Source organism: Brachyhypopomus gauderio, chromosome 10 (assembly GCF_052324685.1).
Source record: "Brachyhypopomus gauderio isolate BG-103 chromosome 10, BGAUD_0.2, whole genome shotgun sequence".
NCBI classification, from domain to species: Eukaryota; Metazoa; Chordata; class Actinopteri; order Gymnotiformes; family Hypopomidae; genus Brachyhypopomus; species Brachyhypopomus gauderio.
The window spans coordinates 18,694,791-18,712,578 of record NC_135220.1 but is presented as its reverse complement, the minus strand read 5'-3'; the positions used below and the strand labels follow the sequence as shown (position 1 = coordinate 18,712,578).

At 48.3% G+C, this 17,788-nt stretch overlaps 1 protein-coding gene across 21 annotated transcripts in view; it reads right to left on the bottom strand.

The window, feature by feature from the left end:
• Positions 1-14,745, bottom strand: part of nbeaa (neurobeachin a) — a 100,851-nt gene extending 86,106 nt beyond the window's left edge. For 17 of the 21 annotated variants that reach the window (XM_077020219.1, XM_077020221.1, XM_077020223.1 and 14 more), the window contains exon 1: positions 14,153-14,745. In XM_077020219.1, coding sequence (XP_076876334.1) covers positions 14,153-14,419 — 267 coding nt within the window. In that variant the 5' untranslated portion in view covers positions 14,420-14,745. The remainder of the gene's footprint in view (positions 1-14,152) is intronic. The other 4 variants (XM_077020233.1, XM_077020239.1, XM_077020237.1 and 1 more) reach the window with 1 other exon arrangement.
• Positions 14,746-17,788: the final 3,043 nt, after the last annotated feature.

Below are 17,788 nucleotides of genomic sequence, written 5' to 3'. Positions count from 1 at the left end.
ACAGATCAACGCCATCACACTTGTGAAATATATATGCGTGTGTGTATGTGTGTGTGTCCATAATTTAAGCATGCTGTAAACTGCTTGCTGCTCTATAACAGTGTGGAGAAAAGGGACACACCTTTAGAGGGAAAGTGTATGTTGGGACATTTGCATTCAAGCCTCTTCTAGGAAAGAGTGTATGCGTGCGTGTGTGTGTTGGGGCGTCCACTCCCCCGTCCATGCCGTTGTCTTCTCTCTCATCCTCCTCCTCCTCCCTCCCCCCTACCCTTCTCCCCATAGGTCACTGTTCAACACAGCGGGGAGGAGTAACACGCACCCACACTCGCCCTACGCACCCCCCACACGCACAAGCTCCTCCCCCTCCCCTGCTCCACCTCACCGACCTCCAACTCTCAGAGCATGCGGACACAAAAGGTACCCCTTCACTCGGGTAACCACCCCCAGCCACGAGTCAGCGAATATCCCACAGCAATAACGACTGGACTGAAGTCAGTAATCTTCACTTACAAAGAAGACCGTCACAATAATAAGGTTACAGAAGGAATTAATGAACTGAGGACGATCCAATGGTCCTCAAAGCCTAGCAACACCGCACACGCTGACTCATTATACTGGCTGAACACAGGGCAATGATGCACTCAACCGGAAGATCAAAAAACACAAAAAAAACGTGTTCAAGTTTAAGTAACGTCAGTGCCGTCTCCACTCCCAGAAGGCATAGCGCAAGCTCCATGGTAACGCTCCTTCCTCCCCTCCTGGCCACAACCTCCGTTTCTCTCCACACAGCCATAAGCTGCCATGACCACCCCACCCCCACCCAAACCCCCACCCCTGTTGCTAGGCAGCGGCTGGAGCAGCGCATTGTGAAGTGGCTGGTTATTAACCTGCATTTCGCTGCTTTTGACTTGCCACCGAATGAACAGGGAGGCCGGGAACGCGCGGGAAAGAGCGGCGTGATGAACCGGGCCAGCGTGCAGAACCAGGCCAGATGACCCGGGCCAGCGTGCAGAACCAGGCCCGATGACCCGGGCCAGAGTGCTGGACCAGGCCCGATGACCCGGGCCAGCGTGCAGAACCAGGCCAGATGACCTGGGCCAGCGTGCAGAACCAGGCCCGATGACCCGGGCCAGCGTGCAGAACCAGGCCTGATTCTGAAAATGTGGGAAGCACGACCCTCCTGCACAACCTCCAGCACCACAGGTCCTGTTAGGACTTTAAAATCAGATCTCACCGTCACAGACAGGAAGAGTCCAACGCCACATGCATTTGAGCAGCAACAGGCAGCCTAATGTATTCACGCACGACCGCTCGTGCCTGAAATGCACAACCAATCACAGCGGGGCTCGTCTGCAGGCCTAGAAGGCGATCAAGGGAACGGCAGCATGATGACACTGACAATATCTTACATTACACCCTCCATCACAAGCACCTCCTTCTCCACTGGAAACCAGGACACACACACACAGACACCAGATTTGGAACAGACAGCAAGCAGAGAGTCAAACATACCACCTGGAGCAAACCAGACCACTGCATGTGCAACCCTAGGAGAGGGGAGGGGCTACTCGGAGACACCCACCCTAGGAGAGGGGAGGGGCTACTCAGAGACATACACCCTAAGAAAGTGGAGGAGCAACTAGGCAATACACACCCTAAGAGAGGAAGAGGTTACTCAGACACACATTAGAGCAGCACACAAAACCCCCACATGCACACCCACACCTCTTCTTTTTGTCTTTTTGAGGAAAGCATTGAAAATGCGAAGTGCTGGTTCAGAGAAGAAACGACAGCTGGAAAAACAAGCTAACAAAGATTTAAATATAGACTGGAAAAGTGGCATGAGCACATTAGTCATGCTTATACACAATCAAGCTGCAGAGCCCTGGCATTTATGTACACGTCTTACTGATCACACACACCATGGAGATGCTGTGGCTTTATCTTCAGTACTGGTGGGGCTACGATTCTGCACACACGCACACACACACACACCCCTCTACAATACCACATTATCACCACAGTGCACTGTGACCCAGTGCCGCCCTCTACCCTCCTGACTCTGAGTCCGCCATCATTGTGGTGCCATTCTAATATCAGTCTCCTTGTGTTTTTATCACTTCCAGCCAGACTGATGAAACTCTGCTTCAACTCCTCATCCTCCTCATCCTCCTTCTGCTCCACCCATTCACCTCTTACGATCACAAAGCCCTGCCATTGTTCCGGGATTATTCCAGGATTACTGCTGGCTTTCAAAACTCAAAGACTGCAACTCCACATCCTGGCATCTGGGAGGAGGTCAGTCCGAGGAGGCGGCAGCCGCATGCACGTTCCCGAGGCAACGCGAGCTCTTTTTACATCGCCCAGTGTCGATGCATCAGAGAGCAGCATTCCAAACCGCAAAGCCCGCTCAAATCCTCTTGTTTCGGGCGGCTTATCGCCCTCCTTCGACCGCGCGTGCCTGCAGCCTCCCGGGCCGATCAGAACGCCTGAGCTCGACATAAACCTCTTGGGCACACGCTGTGAGGAGGAGGAGGAGGAGGAGGAGGAGGAGTCTGGCCATGGAGGCTCTTGGCCAAGCGTGCTCTCAACACGCTCCCTGTGGTGCTCCCTCTTCTGATTCCCCACTTTGCCTTCTGCCTCAGCTCCTCTGTCCTCTTCGCCCCGTCCTTCTCCCCTCAGAGTGGACGGCAGAGCAGGACCACGTTCCGCCAGTTCTCGGTGCCTCCAAACCCGGTTCTGACTCTTCCTGTCCGGTCCAGCCCATTTCAGCTGTCAATTTTCCCCCACTAAACTGCTGGAGGCTAAACACTAACCAGCAATCCTGAACAGACAAGTAAACTGCTGGACATCAAAGCAAACACTCACAGTAATCAACCGCATGTTTTATAATTATTGCACTGATTTGGGCCACATCCCCCCTTTCCATCTTGACAATTACCAAGTTACAATTCTAATTACTGTTGCAATTTACTGGGGATTTCATAAATGGGTCATTATTTTAGAACCTTGTTTTAGATCACAATTCACAAAGTCTCACCGTGACTAAATGTACAGGATTACGACCACATTCCCCTACATAAGCAGCTCATCTGCAGTGTGTTGGTGGCGTTCATGACATGTTTTTTTTTCAGCAGATGACACTTTTCACACACAAAACTCTGTCAGCTTGTGAATAACACAGAGGATGAAGCATTGCAGCGGGTCTAGAATAGACCTACCCAGCACGCAGCAGCGGGTCTAGAATAGACCTACCCAGCACGCAGCAGCGGGTCTAGAGTAGACCTACCACCACGCAGCAGCGGGTCTAGAAGAGACCTACCCAGTACGCAGCAGCAGGTCTAGAACAGACCTATCTAGCACACAGCAGCGGGTCTAGAACAGACTTGCGCAGTGCACGGCCGTCACGGTGCCCTTAAGGCCATAGGTATCCTAGACACGGTGAGGCGATGGCGGAGTGAATTTCAAACACTGCTCTTCAAACGCCGGTAGGGGGATAATGGGGTAATGGGGTAGGGGGCTGGGGGGTGATGGGGTAGGGGGGTAATGGGGTAGGGGGGTAATGGGGTAATGGGGTAATGGGGTAATGGGGTAGGGGGGTAATGGGGTAGGGGGCTGGGGGGCTGGTGGAAATCGGCAGGTCCTGCATCAGAAGCAACAGCGTGACGAAAGGGATAAGCATGTGTGATATGAGCACAGATGCAGCAGCACGGACAAGCCCCCCCCGCCCACCACCACCACCAACACACACTCACACACACCAACACACACTCACACACTCACACTTGCATGGACATGTGTATTCATGTGATTCACTAGACGACGTGCGGAGCTTCAACAGTAGGCGGAGCTGCAGATGGACTAGGGAGCATGCGGAGAGAGACAGGTGAGTCCAATGATGACCACACTAATCAATGTTCCTGAATGCAGAGGCTGTTGTAGAGGGAGACCTCTCCGCTGCTCCCGTCTCCTGTTGCTCGTGTGCACCGTGACACCGTCTCCGTCTGGCACACGCTGAAAAGACGAGCATGAACTCTGAGCAAAAGCCAGCAAACTGTAGCTGGACGCAACGCTGGTGCTCAGAGGTGCCTGAACACACGTCCTGACGTTCCTCGAGCAGCAGAGGACCGGCTCAGGTGTCCAAGGGAACCAGAAAGGCGAGACTCCAGTAAGACGTGGATCAGTGAGCAGGATGGACAAGGGGGCCTGGTCAGATGAATTCAGATTTCTGTCACTGATGGGAGGCTCAGAATTTGGTGCAAGCAGCATAAAATCAATGAGCACTTCCTGTGAAGAGCAGAGAATGGTGGAGATGGAGGAATGGTGGGGGGGGGGGGGGGTTCTTGGCATTCTCTGCATCCTCAAATACCTTCTTCATGGCGACTATTTAGGTCCGAGGTCCAACATGCTACTAGTGAGGTGCATCTAATAAAGTGGCTACTCAGAGAGGAAGAGACAGAGGGAAAGAGAGAGAGAGGGGGAATATATATAAAATAAATGTAGACTGCAATGTCTGGATGGGTTGCATATTAAAGAGGGTATGATCTTACTCCAGAGCTCAAAACATCAGCAACCGTCTTGGACCGGTTGACGGATAATTCAGCATTTGCACTGATGTCATGGGTCATGTCTGGAGAGAGCCAGACACACCCCGCACAGTCTAACCAACTGGAAAATACAATCAAAAGAACAGAGATCGCATTGTTAAATGGATTACAGCAGTCTTGTGGGGATTGGGGTCCACTGATCCCTCCAAACAAATTCAGAAGCCAGGCTGATTTTTATTGTATGCTCACACATGAGTCATCCCTTTCTCTGTCCTTCTCATTCTGAGATCTATATGGTTCCTGCACCTTCTTCCTTCACCCCTGCTCCAGAACAAAATGTTGCCATCTTCTGAGTCGGTTAGAGACCAACTCTAGCTAGCTGTGTAACAGGGAATCTTGGATCTCCTATGGTTTTCCATTAGTGAACCTCTAACCTCTAGGTTTCCAGCAACTGCTAATGGAGAATCTGTCTGAACTTTGCCCAAGTTCTGACATTCATCATTTAATGACACTGCTTTAAACAAAAGACAGAGGCATGTATGGTGAACTAGAAGTACATTAATCTGAAAACTACTGGCTGACACACACCAAATAAGCACATCATATGAGAAAATACGAACTGACAGTGATCCCAATTGATTGGTGGTTGTGTCTCCATAATTGTTAGCCATGGGCCCATACTTATGGATGAAATACTAGTGCATGCCAATGTAAGATTGCATTTTTTTTAAAGCAGGCCTTAATCACCAGCTGATCTGGCCTGGCCTTCCACCACAATTCCCCTTCATCATTCAAACGGATGCAGCGTTCACTGGCGTATCAGCCCCAGGGGGGAATAAGCAGAGTCCCGAGTCGGCCAATCGGGCGGGATCACCTGACCCTGCTCCCCTACCCTCAATATGGCTTCCGGTCCACATGTCCCATGGTGCCCTGTGTCTCTGGGCTCGATGGAAAAGATGTGACTCAATGGAGGGATCGGGGGTGGCGGGTAGCCAGGAAAGAGTCCACACGTTATGGTTCCCCGAGACGGGTAAAAAGACGCCTCCGTGTTCAAGGTGAGACTGATCTCCAGCAGAGAACACTGTGTCCTTCCCACCACAGCAGGGGCTTTCATTTTTTATTTATTTTTTTTGCGATCACTTCAGTTCCATCTTCACCATTCTCAAAATCTCACTCCCTGTCCAACACAGAATCTCAAATCGTCCCTTTCCCATTTTCTGTCTCCAGTCCAGTCACCTTTTCCCTGACACGTTTCTCCACGTTTCTCCCTCGCCCTTACGCTGCCCCCCCCCCCCCCTTTGCCTCTAGTCCCCTCACATTCTCATGCCAGTTTAACAAGGTACCACTTCTGGGTCGTTTCACTCAAACTGTCTTCTTCAATCACACTGACCCTCCCAAGAAACGGCTCACGTCTCCGACTCCGTTCTGACCTTGAGACGAGAAGATTTTCCCCTGCTGCTTTCTGCAGGGGGAAGCTGGGAAATGACAGCCTGATTCATACAGACCGCAAGCACCACTGATAGATTCAGTAGCCATTCGACACCTAGTCAATAACCTTAAGAAGATACACAATCCTAGATACAGCATCACTTTCCTCTGCACTAGATAGGACTCATTCAGCTCCTGTGGATTCAATTAACATTGTCAGAGGGTAAAACAAAGTCAGCCACATTATTAAAAATTCCTGGCCAGCACCTACACTCAACCTTATTAGGTGCAGCTACCTTAAAGGAGAGAATCTAATGAACTGTGCTCAGCTCTGGTTGGCTTCTGTATGCAGGACTACTGCTCACTGGATGTTCTTTGAGGAGCAGAGTTTATTTAAAACAGCAGGGATAGATTCAAAGCAGCATGTTAGTGGGTGCTGAGGAGGTGTATGGAGTACAGTGGTGTTACTGGAGATTGTACACACAGCAGTGTCGGTGCAAGTACCCAAAAGTATCCAGGCAACGGCACTGATGTGAGAAACGGACCAATGATGTAGAGCTACAACTAGTTGGCCAAAAGACTGATGACTCTTAGTGTTTCTAATAAAGCAGCCTAGACGGTCACAAACATGAATCACAGCCAAAACGCAGCGCAGTTGCCCGTCCAGGACCAAGCTGTCGGGCCCACGGTTGACAATCAGGTTGCAGAATCAGAACGAATGTTAAAAACACAACTTTCACTGCCAACTTTTATTTTTTTTGCCCATCAGGAAGGGCAGCTTGCAATAAGGATTTGACATTAAGACTCTTCTCTCCACAAATACAGATTACAGTAAAAAAAAGAAATGTATATACCCATCTCCTGGTACTGTGAGTAACTATGACAAATTCTTTCTTTGCTAGCTGACCCCGTCCTCGAATGTGGTAACTCAGGCTGTCCAACGAGCTGCCTTCCTCTCTCCTCTTTTTATCTGGAAATGCTCATTTTGAACAGCTGTTATCTGCACAGCTGCACTCCGCTTCACCCAGTGTCATTCTAACGTACGAGCCGAGCATTGCTCATAGTCTTAAAGACCTGTGTGTCTTAGTAGAGACCCAACAAGGTTACTCCACACAGACAGACGCCACCCTACTGATGGTTGTCATGGCCGTTGGTCTGATCTGATGGTTCTCATGGTAGTTGGTCTGATCTGATGGTTCTCATGGTAGTTGGTCTGATCTGATGGTTCTCATGGTAGTTGGTCTGATCTGATGGTTCTCATGGTAGTTGGTCTGATCTGATGGTTCTCATGGTAGTTGGTCTGATCTGATGGTTCTCATGGTAGTTGGTCTGATCTGATGGTTCTCATGGTAGTTGGTCTGATCTGATGGTTCTCATGGTAGTTGGTCTGATCTGATGGTTCTCATGGTAGTTGGTCTGATCTGATGGTTCTCATGGTAGTTATGGTTTAGAGTTAGCAGGAGCAGCTGCTGCTCTTCCAGCCCCATCCAGCGTTCCTCTGCTGGTCTGCTGAGGACAATCTCAGATATTCATTGCGGTGGAGGACGCGGGCCGCTGCTCAGAGGTGGCCCGGGGCAGCTCCAGAAACACGGCACTCGCACCGCTAACGGAACAGCGCAAGACTGATGACCTCAGTCCGCCGCTGGCTCTGCCATGCGACAGCAAAAAGGGCGGCAGGAGTGAATGAGCTCAGGGAGCGACATGAGAGTGCTACGTGTCTCACGCGAGCGCTACGTGTCTCACGCGAGCGCTACGTGTCTCACGCGAGCGCTACGTGTCTCACTTCTGCAGTTATGACCATAGAAGGCAAAGAGAATGCAGAGGCCAAAAATGAAGAATTTGTGTATTGCATAATTAGGTTTGCATTGCATTCAACTGCAAGATGCAAGGCAGAACAGTACTCTTCAAATTCTACAGCACATGAGGTCCATACAAGGCCTGCAGCAAATCACAGCCCTCCCCAGCCCAGATCACTCTGGGCCTTGACGGACCACTCTGCACTGTGCAGTCGTGTGAAGAGAAACTTGTGTCATAGAATTACAGTGCAAAGTGTTCATTACAAGCCCATCAAAGGGCCATATATTAGAAATTGCATGTCGTACATTTTTCTGTACGGATTAATATATTAATATCTTACATTTCAATGTTGCCAAATATCGCCAACAATCCGATACAGATACCCCCCCCCCCCCATTAAAAACACTGCAGTTCTCTGCTTCAGTTTGGTTGTGTGCTTAGGTTGGTGGTGATATTTTTTTTGTGAGATTAGATCACATCCACTTTATTTTTGCACGTCATGCACAAATATGACTTATAAAAATAAAATGAAAAAGAAACAGAAAAACTTTGCATTCAAATCTAAAGTATTTCATCTTTGTTCCTCCACGGCCATACAGTATGTATCTTCATAAGATCCTGATCTCTTTCACACACAGATTTTCTCTCTCTCTCCCCCTCACTCCTGCTGAAATGTGCACTATACATTGTCTGCATATTTATTTATTTTTAATTAATGCTGCTATAATTCCACATCAATTTCATATTGATCTTCCAATTATTTTGCTGTGCTACCCAGACCATGACTCTCTCTTCACTTGATCTCTGCATTAAAGCAACAGAAATCTATTCCGATAACGATTACAAAATGGATATTCTTTCTAGTAAAAAAAAAAAAAAAAAAAAAAACATAAATGAATAAAATAAAAAATATAAAAATGTCTATGGAGCCATGTTAAACGAACTTATTTGCATGAATGTAGTGTGTGTTGTACTGGGTCGGTTCTTCTCTGGCCCAGGTTCTGGCAAGGTTCTGCTGCACTTTACAAGTCTGTCGACTGCCTTTACTTTATGACCAAATTGGAAACAAGGTCCTTTGTTTGTTAGGAACAGATTATTAAATAAATTACTGTTGGCAGTGGTAAACAGTATTAAAAGACTGTTTTGTCTCGTTTAAATGCTCTCACTGGAAAGTAGACGACCTTATCCCCACACTGGGTTATCAGAACTACAGAATAGCAATGCACGTTATCACATGGGTGTGCGCTGAAGTGCACCGCTGTGCTATTTTCAGGCTGCAACGGTGACAGCATCACATAGGTTCCCTCAAATTTTACTCCGGATATCCGATCCAGCATTTTTTTTGCTGATATCGACCCGATTATACTAGGTTCTTTCAGATCGGTGCCATCTCTATAATAATCAGAATGCTCTGCTCTATATAAAATAAATGATTACATACTACATGATTACATACAGACAAAATAAAGGGTTAGTTATTTGTATTTTTTCTACAGTAAATAAAATGTGAAGACATCTAATTCAGACGTCCAGTGCTTGTGATGTCCAGTGCATGTCCAGTGCTTGTGATGTCCAGTGCATGTCCAGTGCTTGTGATGTCCAGTGCAGTGCTTGCAAACTGCACCGGCAGAATGAAGTTAATCAAACAGAGCTGATCATGTGACCAAGGGACCAGACAGCAGTGCCACGCTGCCCAGAACCCAATCTGCTGCGACAGTGGTCTTTCAACCTGGCCTACGACACAAAACATCAGCCTTAAACAGACAGACAGGCAGACAGACAGGCAGACAGAGAGACAGATCTCCTAACAATAAGGAGGAAACGGGGAGCAGCCATTGTTTCCTAACAATCCATCCCCGAGCGCAGGCCCGTTTGCGGTGCGCTCCTCCCCCCTGATGAAGGCCAGGCACTGGGGGCATAGATCACCTTCCCGCGACCCGTGACGGAAAGCGTTCGGTCGATAATGACGGATGGCGTAGAGGCCGCGGCACAGCCCCGATGAGACGGCCCGGCCCGATGAAACCGCCCTTGGGCCCCGAGCTGGAGCCACCACGTAGGCAAACACAGCTGCGGAGTAAGCAGATCCCCATGTGCGATTAGGGCCTGCTGAGGGGCCGGCGGACCCTCACACAAAGGACGCCTGTTCCTCCCAGACACGTCGGCACAGGGTGACGGCTGGCGTGCTTATGAAACAGGGGCCAACGCAGTGCCAAGATCTGAGCTGGAGGCCAAGAAGATTACCGCAGTCCTCTGGATGCTTCCATTAGGCCCTACCACGTCTAGGATCCCCAGGATGCTAGTGATTAATTAATTGATTACGCAGGCTTATCGTGCCCCTTTGAATTGGCTATCCTCTCCATGTTAATGGTATGGGTATCGGAGATAGCACAGCCTTTACGGCTTAATCAGGACTCGGGGTAAACAGGAAGGTACTTTTCCAGTACAGCAGTAAGAGGTTTTGGAAAAACAGATGTTACATCACCATTACAACCCGGGATTTCCCGTGCAGTTTGAGAGCGGGTTTAGGTTCCACAACCCACCCTCTGTGATCATCTTGCGCTGTGCTGTAGTGAACCACAGCCCGGCCTGGCCTGTAGTGGGCCAGGCTGGGTCTGTCTGAGGCCCGTTGGTGCTGACTATGTGATCTCGTGCTTCTGATCTGGTGATTTCACAGAGCACGAGTGGGAATAATGCGACATGGAGAGCAGGTCACACGAGCTCAGTCATCAAAGAGAGTAGGTGTGAGGGGGGGGCAGGAGGGGGCGGGGGCAGCTTCAGAAGATCTACAGAAGCTTCAGCTGGAAACCAGTCAGAATCCTCACGTCACAGAACCCATCTGACTGATATTACAGGCTGCAGTATGCAGCATTCACAGTCTTGCAAAGGCCAATGATTATGACTGAGATTATGATTAGCCAACAACTTATCGTGTAGAATCTCCACATGATCATTGCTCCTCAAGAAGACGCTCGTTCATCTTCGACGCATCATTTTACCTCTTTACCCTTTCTGCGTTATGGCAGTCACTCGACGAGGAGGATTTCTGCGGGTTAATCATAATCGTCCGTGTTTGTGTCCTCGTCGTAACGCTGGTGCAGCCGGAAAAACAGCTGACAACAGTTGGTGTGGTGGGAAGCAAGAGGCAATGTCCCATGGTGCCGTTTCCATGGTAACAATGATGCCGGGATAATCACAGAAGAGTTCAAAACGTCAGGCCCCCGGTGGCAATCTGCGTTTGTGCGTGTTTGCGCATTTGTATGCACACGAGGGAGATGGTCGTCGTCTTAAAGAGGATCCTCAATAAAACCCTGGATGCGTCTAGATCTACAGGCTTTTCTGAAACTGACAACCATGCTTATCACATTTACTCTGCAGATATCTCTGGGCTCATGGAATGAGAGTGATGTCACGCAGAAATAGGAGCTGTTAAGTTAGTAAGTCAGGAGCACGTAGTGGAAATTGAATAAAGAGTTTTGGTTTTCTTGCTTCTAATTGCACTCTGATAACTAGGACATGGGGGTGGGGGGTTAAAGACTACAGCTATACTTATACTGAATATGGCTGCATCAGAATAACATCAGAATAACAAGATCCAACACTATTGGTGGATGTTTTGCCATTGTACTGTTCTGGGCTTTGGGTAGGAGGAGCAAACAAAGGCAAGTGTTGAAAATTTAAATCTGCTTGGACAGTTTACATTTTAAAAAGCCTTTCACTGTCGTCATCTTGGCCACACCTGTGCGTGTCTTTGCATCCAATCAAATTCCCCTTGGAATACAAAATACACTGTGCAACCCTGGAGTAGCACTTCAGTGCAATGGAGTAAAACAACCATTTAGGATGCATCCCAGAAGTGACAACACAGGAATGCTGATGTTAGTGTAATATCACCAGGAAGCTCTTTTAGGGCCTTTTAAAAACACATTTTATTTATTTACTTTTTAACCACACTGATGGTCACTCAAACAGGCCCAGGACACACTTACAGCATGGCGCAACCCACATAACCCAACTGACTGGCTCGACTGGCCTTCTTGTGAGAAGACAGAAGTATGATCAACATTAAACATGGAAGACCATCCTGCACGTTTACTTGCAGTGTTTCACAGTTTGACTGCGTTTGATCACGAGGAGGCCGTTACTGCTTAGACTACAATAGCAACTATGTCAGCTCCGCTGGGGACACGCGAACGGCATCAGTCTGCCTATGACCTACTCGACTAGATAGAAATCTGGAAATTAACGAACAACCCAAAGGCACATTCGCAGGGAAATCCGAGCTATGTTCAAATGTGACGCTATGACACTTCATAACTGATCAGTGCTGGAAACCACATTATAGTTAGACAGCACTGCTCCTGGTGCAGTACAATAAATATATAATGTGTGTGTGTGTGTGTGTGTATGTGTGTGTACACTGCAGGGTGTACTCTGCAGAGGCTGCTGGCATTTGAACTTGCTTACAAGTCTTCACAAAAAGGCCAAAAGAGGCGGATCTTTTTCCCACCCTAATAAGATCATCCGTCATTTCTTGTTCACGGTGTCATCTGTTCACGGGCCGAGAAAGGTCTGATATCCCCACGCTAAGATCGAGGACGCGTCTAATTGAGTTCGGGGTATCACGGCAGCGCACATAGGTCCTAGGATACACACTCAGCCTTCTATACGCGGAGGGGGCAAACTTCTGGGTCATGGTGGCACACGAACTAGGCATCGTACTCGGAGAAGCCTAGAACAATCCAGCTCTGCCTTGTCTTCATGCTGCCCGACGCGTTTCTGCGATTAGCATCTGCGATCACAGCTCAGACACTAACGTGCTGGAAGGACACCGAGAAGAGCCATAAACTATTATGTAAGTTTGTGTTCCGAGTAACCATCATCCAGGACTGTAATGCGCTCACGTGGCTTATATTCTGCAGAACAGCCAATTAATTAGAGCGACCGGTGCGTTTTCCCCTTTTGATGGTGTTTAGATTCGATCGATCTGCCTTGCGCTTGGAAACCAGCTGCGGTTTTTAGCCAGGGCTGCATAATACATGAGGTCTAACCCACCTACGGCTCTAAATCGGTACCGTGGCGCCTGCCGAGCGGTGTGATCGAGGGCGCCTTTCCCGGTGGCGCTGGAGTGAACCACCGCTTCGCGGAGTGGAGTGATAACCCTTCGCGATCCTCCACGGGACCGGTCCGTTGGGACGCGGTGGCTACAGGTTTGCGAGCGCATCGCCACTGCAGCAGCCCCCCCCCCTCTCCACCTGCTTGCGCACGCAGAGCGCTCTGCGTTTGATGCGCAGCGAGCGCGCGTCCCTGGACGGGATCGCCAACGCGCCGTTCACGCGGCACACGTCGCCGTCTACACAATAAAGCGCAACTCGGATTATTTCAGTTCACAACGTGAAGAACGCGACGCGACTGGCACCGCTTTTTACAGAAGCGCCTTCTGCACAAACGTGACCGGTCTGGACAGGTCGGCCTCTATAGCAGCCTCTATAAACGCGTCGCCTCTAGTGAAATCGGCCACCGTCGCCGTTCCGTCCGATAAAACTGCGTTTCCATGATCAGACTGTGGCGTTACAGAATACAACAGCTAATACGCGTTATGGTCTGTGTAAAAAAAAACTGCGATCTATCGTACGTCTATGGCCTAGTCTCTTACAGCATCAACAGAAGCCTGTCTTACTGAATGATGAAGATCAGGGAATAACAGGTGCCAAAGAGGACTGTATCAGTATGGAGGGGGAAATCTCAGCATCACAGAAGCCACTCGGCGCGTCTTGAATGTCAATTTATCTGTCCATCTGTCTGTCTCGCAGAAAGTCTACTAACAGCCACCTCACCCCTAAACCCCCAAATAAACAATAACGCATAGTTTATAAACATCCGATACAGGCCCACCTTGCGCTAGCTAGGAATAAACCCATGAGATGGAACAAAAACACACTGCAGGCATAGTAGCTATTTGGCAAGTCATTGTTTCAGGCCGGTGTGTTGATACTGTATTTTTGTACACCAAATTAGGGATGCAACACCAGGCGGGACACGCTGCAGCACTCGGGGAAATTAAAAAACAACCCGATACAATTAGTACCGTGTTCGATCGCCTTTTCTCTAGTGGCAACGGTTGCAATTTGAGCAGATTGTGCGGTCAACAAAAGGCATCGGGCCTTGAACGGTTCCCCTGGGAAATATTTTCTTATAACGCTGATGTTTTCGCACAATAGTTTATTTGCAGATCTTTGATAGACCCGTGAACAAACGCACCATGATAAACACACCATGCTCAAATGACATCACCTCACGCCAACGCTGGAGCGCGTTCAATAAAACATGGGTCACAGCCCAGGACGCCAATGCCATTGTATGCAGATCTGCCACGAACTTACCAGATTCAGCACCGTCTCAACGATGTCTCTGTTGCTAACCTCTCCGACCTGGATCAAACCGATTAGCACGGCGAACTTCATCTTGATATTCCGGATCGGAACCGAGGGGTTGATAACCCCAGCCGGTAGAACCATGGAGCCCGAGCCCGACACCATCATTTCCCCGGCCACAGAACCCGTTACGACTTGCTTGCCCGAACCTGGTGGGGTTTCTCGGTCCGTGAGCGAGGCGGAACCCGGTGCTGAAACCGGCTTCTCGCTCGACATCTCCACCCGAATCCAAAAGGAGCGGCCGCCTCGGTCTCACCTGCTTTGTATCACCAACGACTGTACAACCGCATGAAATTGAAGAAAATATATAAAACGCTAGACAAACTGCAGCGAAGCAGAACGCTGTGGTGTTGAAATCCAGCTTATCCTCCTCGTCGTTCAGAGAGACGCATATGACCACCAGAAGAAAAACGTATTTCTTAATGTTCGGCAAAATGGTCCTCTCTTGCTGGTCTCCCCTCTCCTTCTGATGTCAACCCGCGAACGATGCAGTCTCGGACTGTGTTGTCTTCTTCAGGACGCCATGTTGACGCCCCCTGTCTGCAGTGATGCTCACCACGCCTGCGTGCTGGAGCTCAGCTTGACAGGCCATAGGTGGTGACCAAGCAGGAGCACGTGCTGATATTAATAGTAGCCTAAGAAATGACAGACAAATGATAACGGTCTCCAAATGCTAAATTTAAATACAAATCTATAATTCTTTCTATTGAGATTAAAACTTCCGAATTGGGTGTGAATGGTCATAAGTTTATTTCTACCTAACATATAGAGAGTCACATATCATATATTAAGCACACACTCGTTTGAGATCTTTGCTACTTCTGCAGACAGCTAAAAGAATGGCCTCTCAGGAAGACTAAACTCTTCTGTGATCCAAGCCCAAAATATGCATGGGAGCTGTCATTATAGCCTATTGGGTTTTATAGGTTCTGTAGCTTCCACGGGTTCTTATACTTCATTTCGTAAGTGGGAGATAAATGAACATCAGCATGAGCTGAAATAACTGACTGACAGCTCCCTGAGTCCCCAAGCCCCTCCTCTCCCTTCTCCTTCTCTCTCTTTCTTATTTACCTTTTCTCAAAATAGAACGAATCTCTAATAACTGCAGAGATGACATTCCGGTTCACCAAAATTATGTAAGAACAGTTCCTATATAAAAATAAATCTTGCAGACTGAAAAACAAAGCCTGCCTGTCATTAGCACAGACAATAACAATAATCCAATTTTTTAACATGTCTCCATTCACAAATTTTTCCCTAAATTGCCTTAGCTGAGATACTGTGTATGCACTTAAATTGTACCAGTGAGTAGTTTAATGACACAAGGCCACTAATAAATGTACAAATAAACAATGTTTGTCTTGCACTTAAAATCTGAGAGAAATCTGACCTTTTAGTAAGGTAAAATTGAAAAAAACCTCAAGACCTGACAAATTCTAATTGACAAACGTCTCCAGTTGTTATTAATTAGAAAGATGCCTGTCTCTGTCTTATCCCATAAGCACTAAGCCCTGTGAAGTGTGAGGCACACTAAATCACCTACATTAACCAATAAACAGGAGAAAGATTAAAAAAAGAAACACAAGTGAAAAAATGTTGAGCTGCATGAATTATCACATAACTAGTTAAAACAAACTTTGCAGTCGAAAATACCTCCACAATCTGGCCAAGAATGAAGAAGCCTGTAACAGCTGGAGCTGAGATGAACCTGCCCAGAACAAGGGGGCAACTGTACTGTCAGGACATACTCTGTAACCACATATCATCAACAAAACCTGGAACCTGGTTCTGTGGCCATGTTAGATTAACATACAGCTTTATTTGCCAGCAAAATCCACATGAAGGATTGGTGTAAACGGAGTCAAAATGAGAGAAAACTCTGCATCCAATGGTGCAGTATGGTGGTCACTCTGGGGGACTATTTTTCTAACAGCTCTGGCATGACGAATTTTGTGATTTTAAGAGTCCATCGTGGTAGGTGTCCTCTTCACAAGGAGGCTAAGAAAGAGCTATATTAAAATATATAAATCACCTCCATCCTCCATATCTACCCAAAATAGTGTACTGACCATCACGTTGTGCAGTTGCTACGACTCAGTGCTCTCATACCAAGCCCACAGAAAATCTCCAGAACTAAAGAGTCCTGGAGGTAAGAACTATGTGGGGACAGATGTTATCTGAAGTCATGGTCATGCGTTCTCTCACCTCAGAGAAGGCCCACTGGTGGTGTTGCCCAAGTGTCCCCATCCCACAGCGTGTAGCTTGCCCACAGCCCATCGTTGACCACCACAGTTTAGAAGACGATAATAGCGGCTGAAGAATCTCCCTCCATAAATACCCACATCCAGAAAGGACACAAGCCAGCCTCTGACTGCAGTACCAGGTACTTGCAGCAGGTCAAACAAACCCTCCCACAGATGTTGGACTGAACCCCAGTGGGGTTCTGCTCCAAGGTTTATCAAGGTTTATCAAATTACTTCTGTAGTGAGAACAAAATACAATATCTCAAAGAGCCAACCAATCTTGAGGAGTCAAGACTAATCTACCTTTTCCATTTAGTAGATACGGTTCTCCAGAGTGACTTACATATTTATCAGTACAACAGTACATTATACTGAGTATTATTATTAATAGAGCACTGTGGTGATCAAAATGTTAACATTGGTGTTACTAGCCCCATGTGACGCCTGCTTTGCCAAGTGAGCTACAGCAGTTTACAGTCATGTAAGTTCTTGGTACAAAAGCACAACAGCCTTTGATTAGGCAATAAGGTATTTGGGGCTTCCGGTCTTTGGCCAACAACAGGTCATTATTTCTGCTTTCCAGGAAGGCAGTCTCATCACAATAAACTGGGGTTGCATGTGGCGAGGTTGAGGTTGAGAGTGGCGAGGCTCGGGAGGCAAGTGGTGAGGCTGGGGTTGTGACTGGCGAGGTTGAGGTTACAAAATGGTGAGGTTGAGGTTACAAGTGGCGAGGTTGAGGTTACAAAATGGTGAGGTTGAGGTTACAAGTGGTGAGGTTGAGGTTACGAGTGGTGAGGTTGAGGTTACGAGTGGTGAGGTTGAGGTTACGAGTAGTGAGGTTGAGGTTGCGAGTGGTGAGGTTGAGGTTGCGAGTGGTGAGGTTGAGGTTACAAGTGGTGAGGTTGAGGTTACAAGTGGTGAGGTTGAGGTTACGAGTGGTGAGGTTGAGGTTACAAGTGGTGAGGTTGAGGTTACAAGTGGTGAGGTTGAGGTTGCGAGTGGTGAGGTTGAGGTTGCGAGTGGTGAGGTTGAGGTTACGAGTAGTGAGGTTGAGGTTACGAGTGGTGAGGTTGAGGTTACGAGTGGTGAGGTTGAGGTTGCGAGTGGTGAGGTTGAGGTTACAAGTGGTGAGGTTGAGGTTACGAGTGGTGAGGTTGAGGTTACAAGTGGTGAGGTTGAGGTTACAAGTGGTGAGGTTGAGGTTACGAGTGGTGAGGTTGAGGTTGCGAGTGGTGAGGTGCTCCCAGCTCGGCCACGACGCCTGACACATGCAGCCTGTGTGGGAGCGTGACTGATGAACCTGATCTTCACGCAGGAACAGCTGAGGATCAGTGGTGGGGCC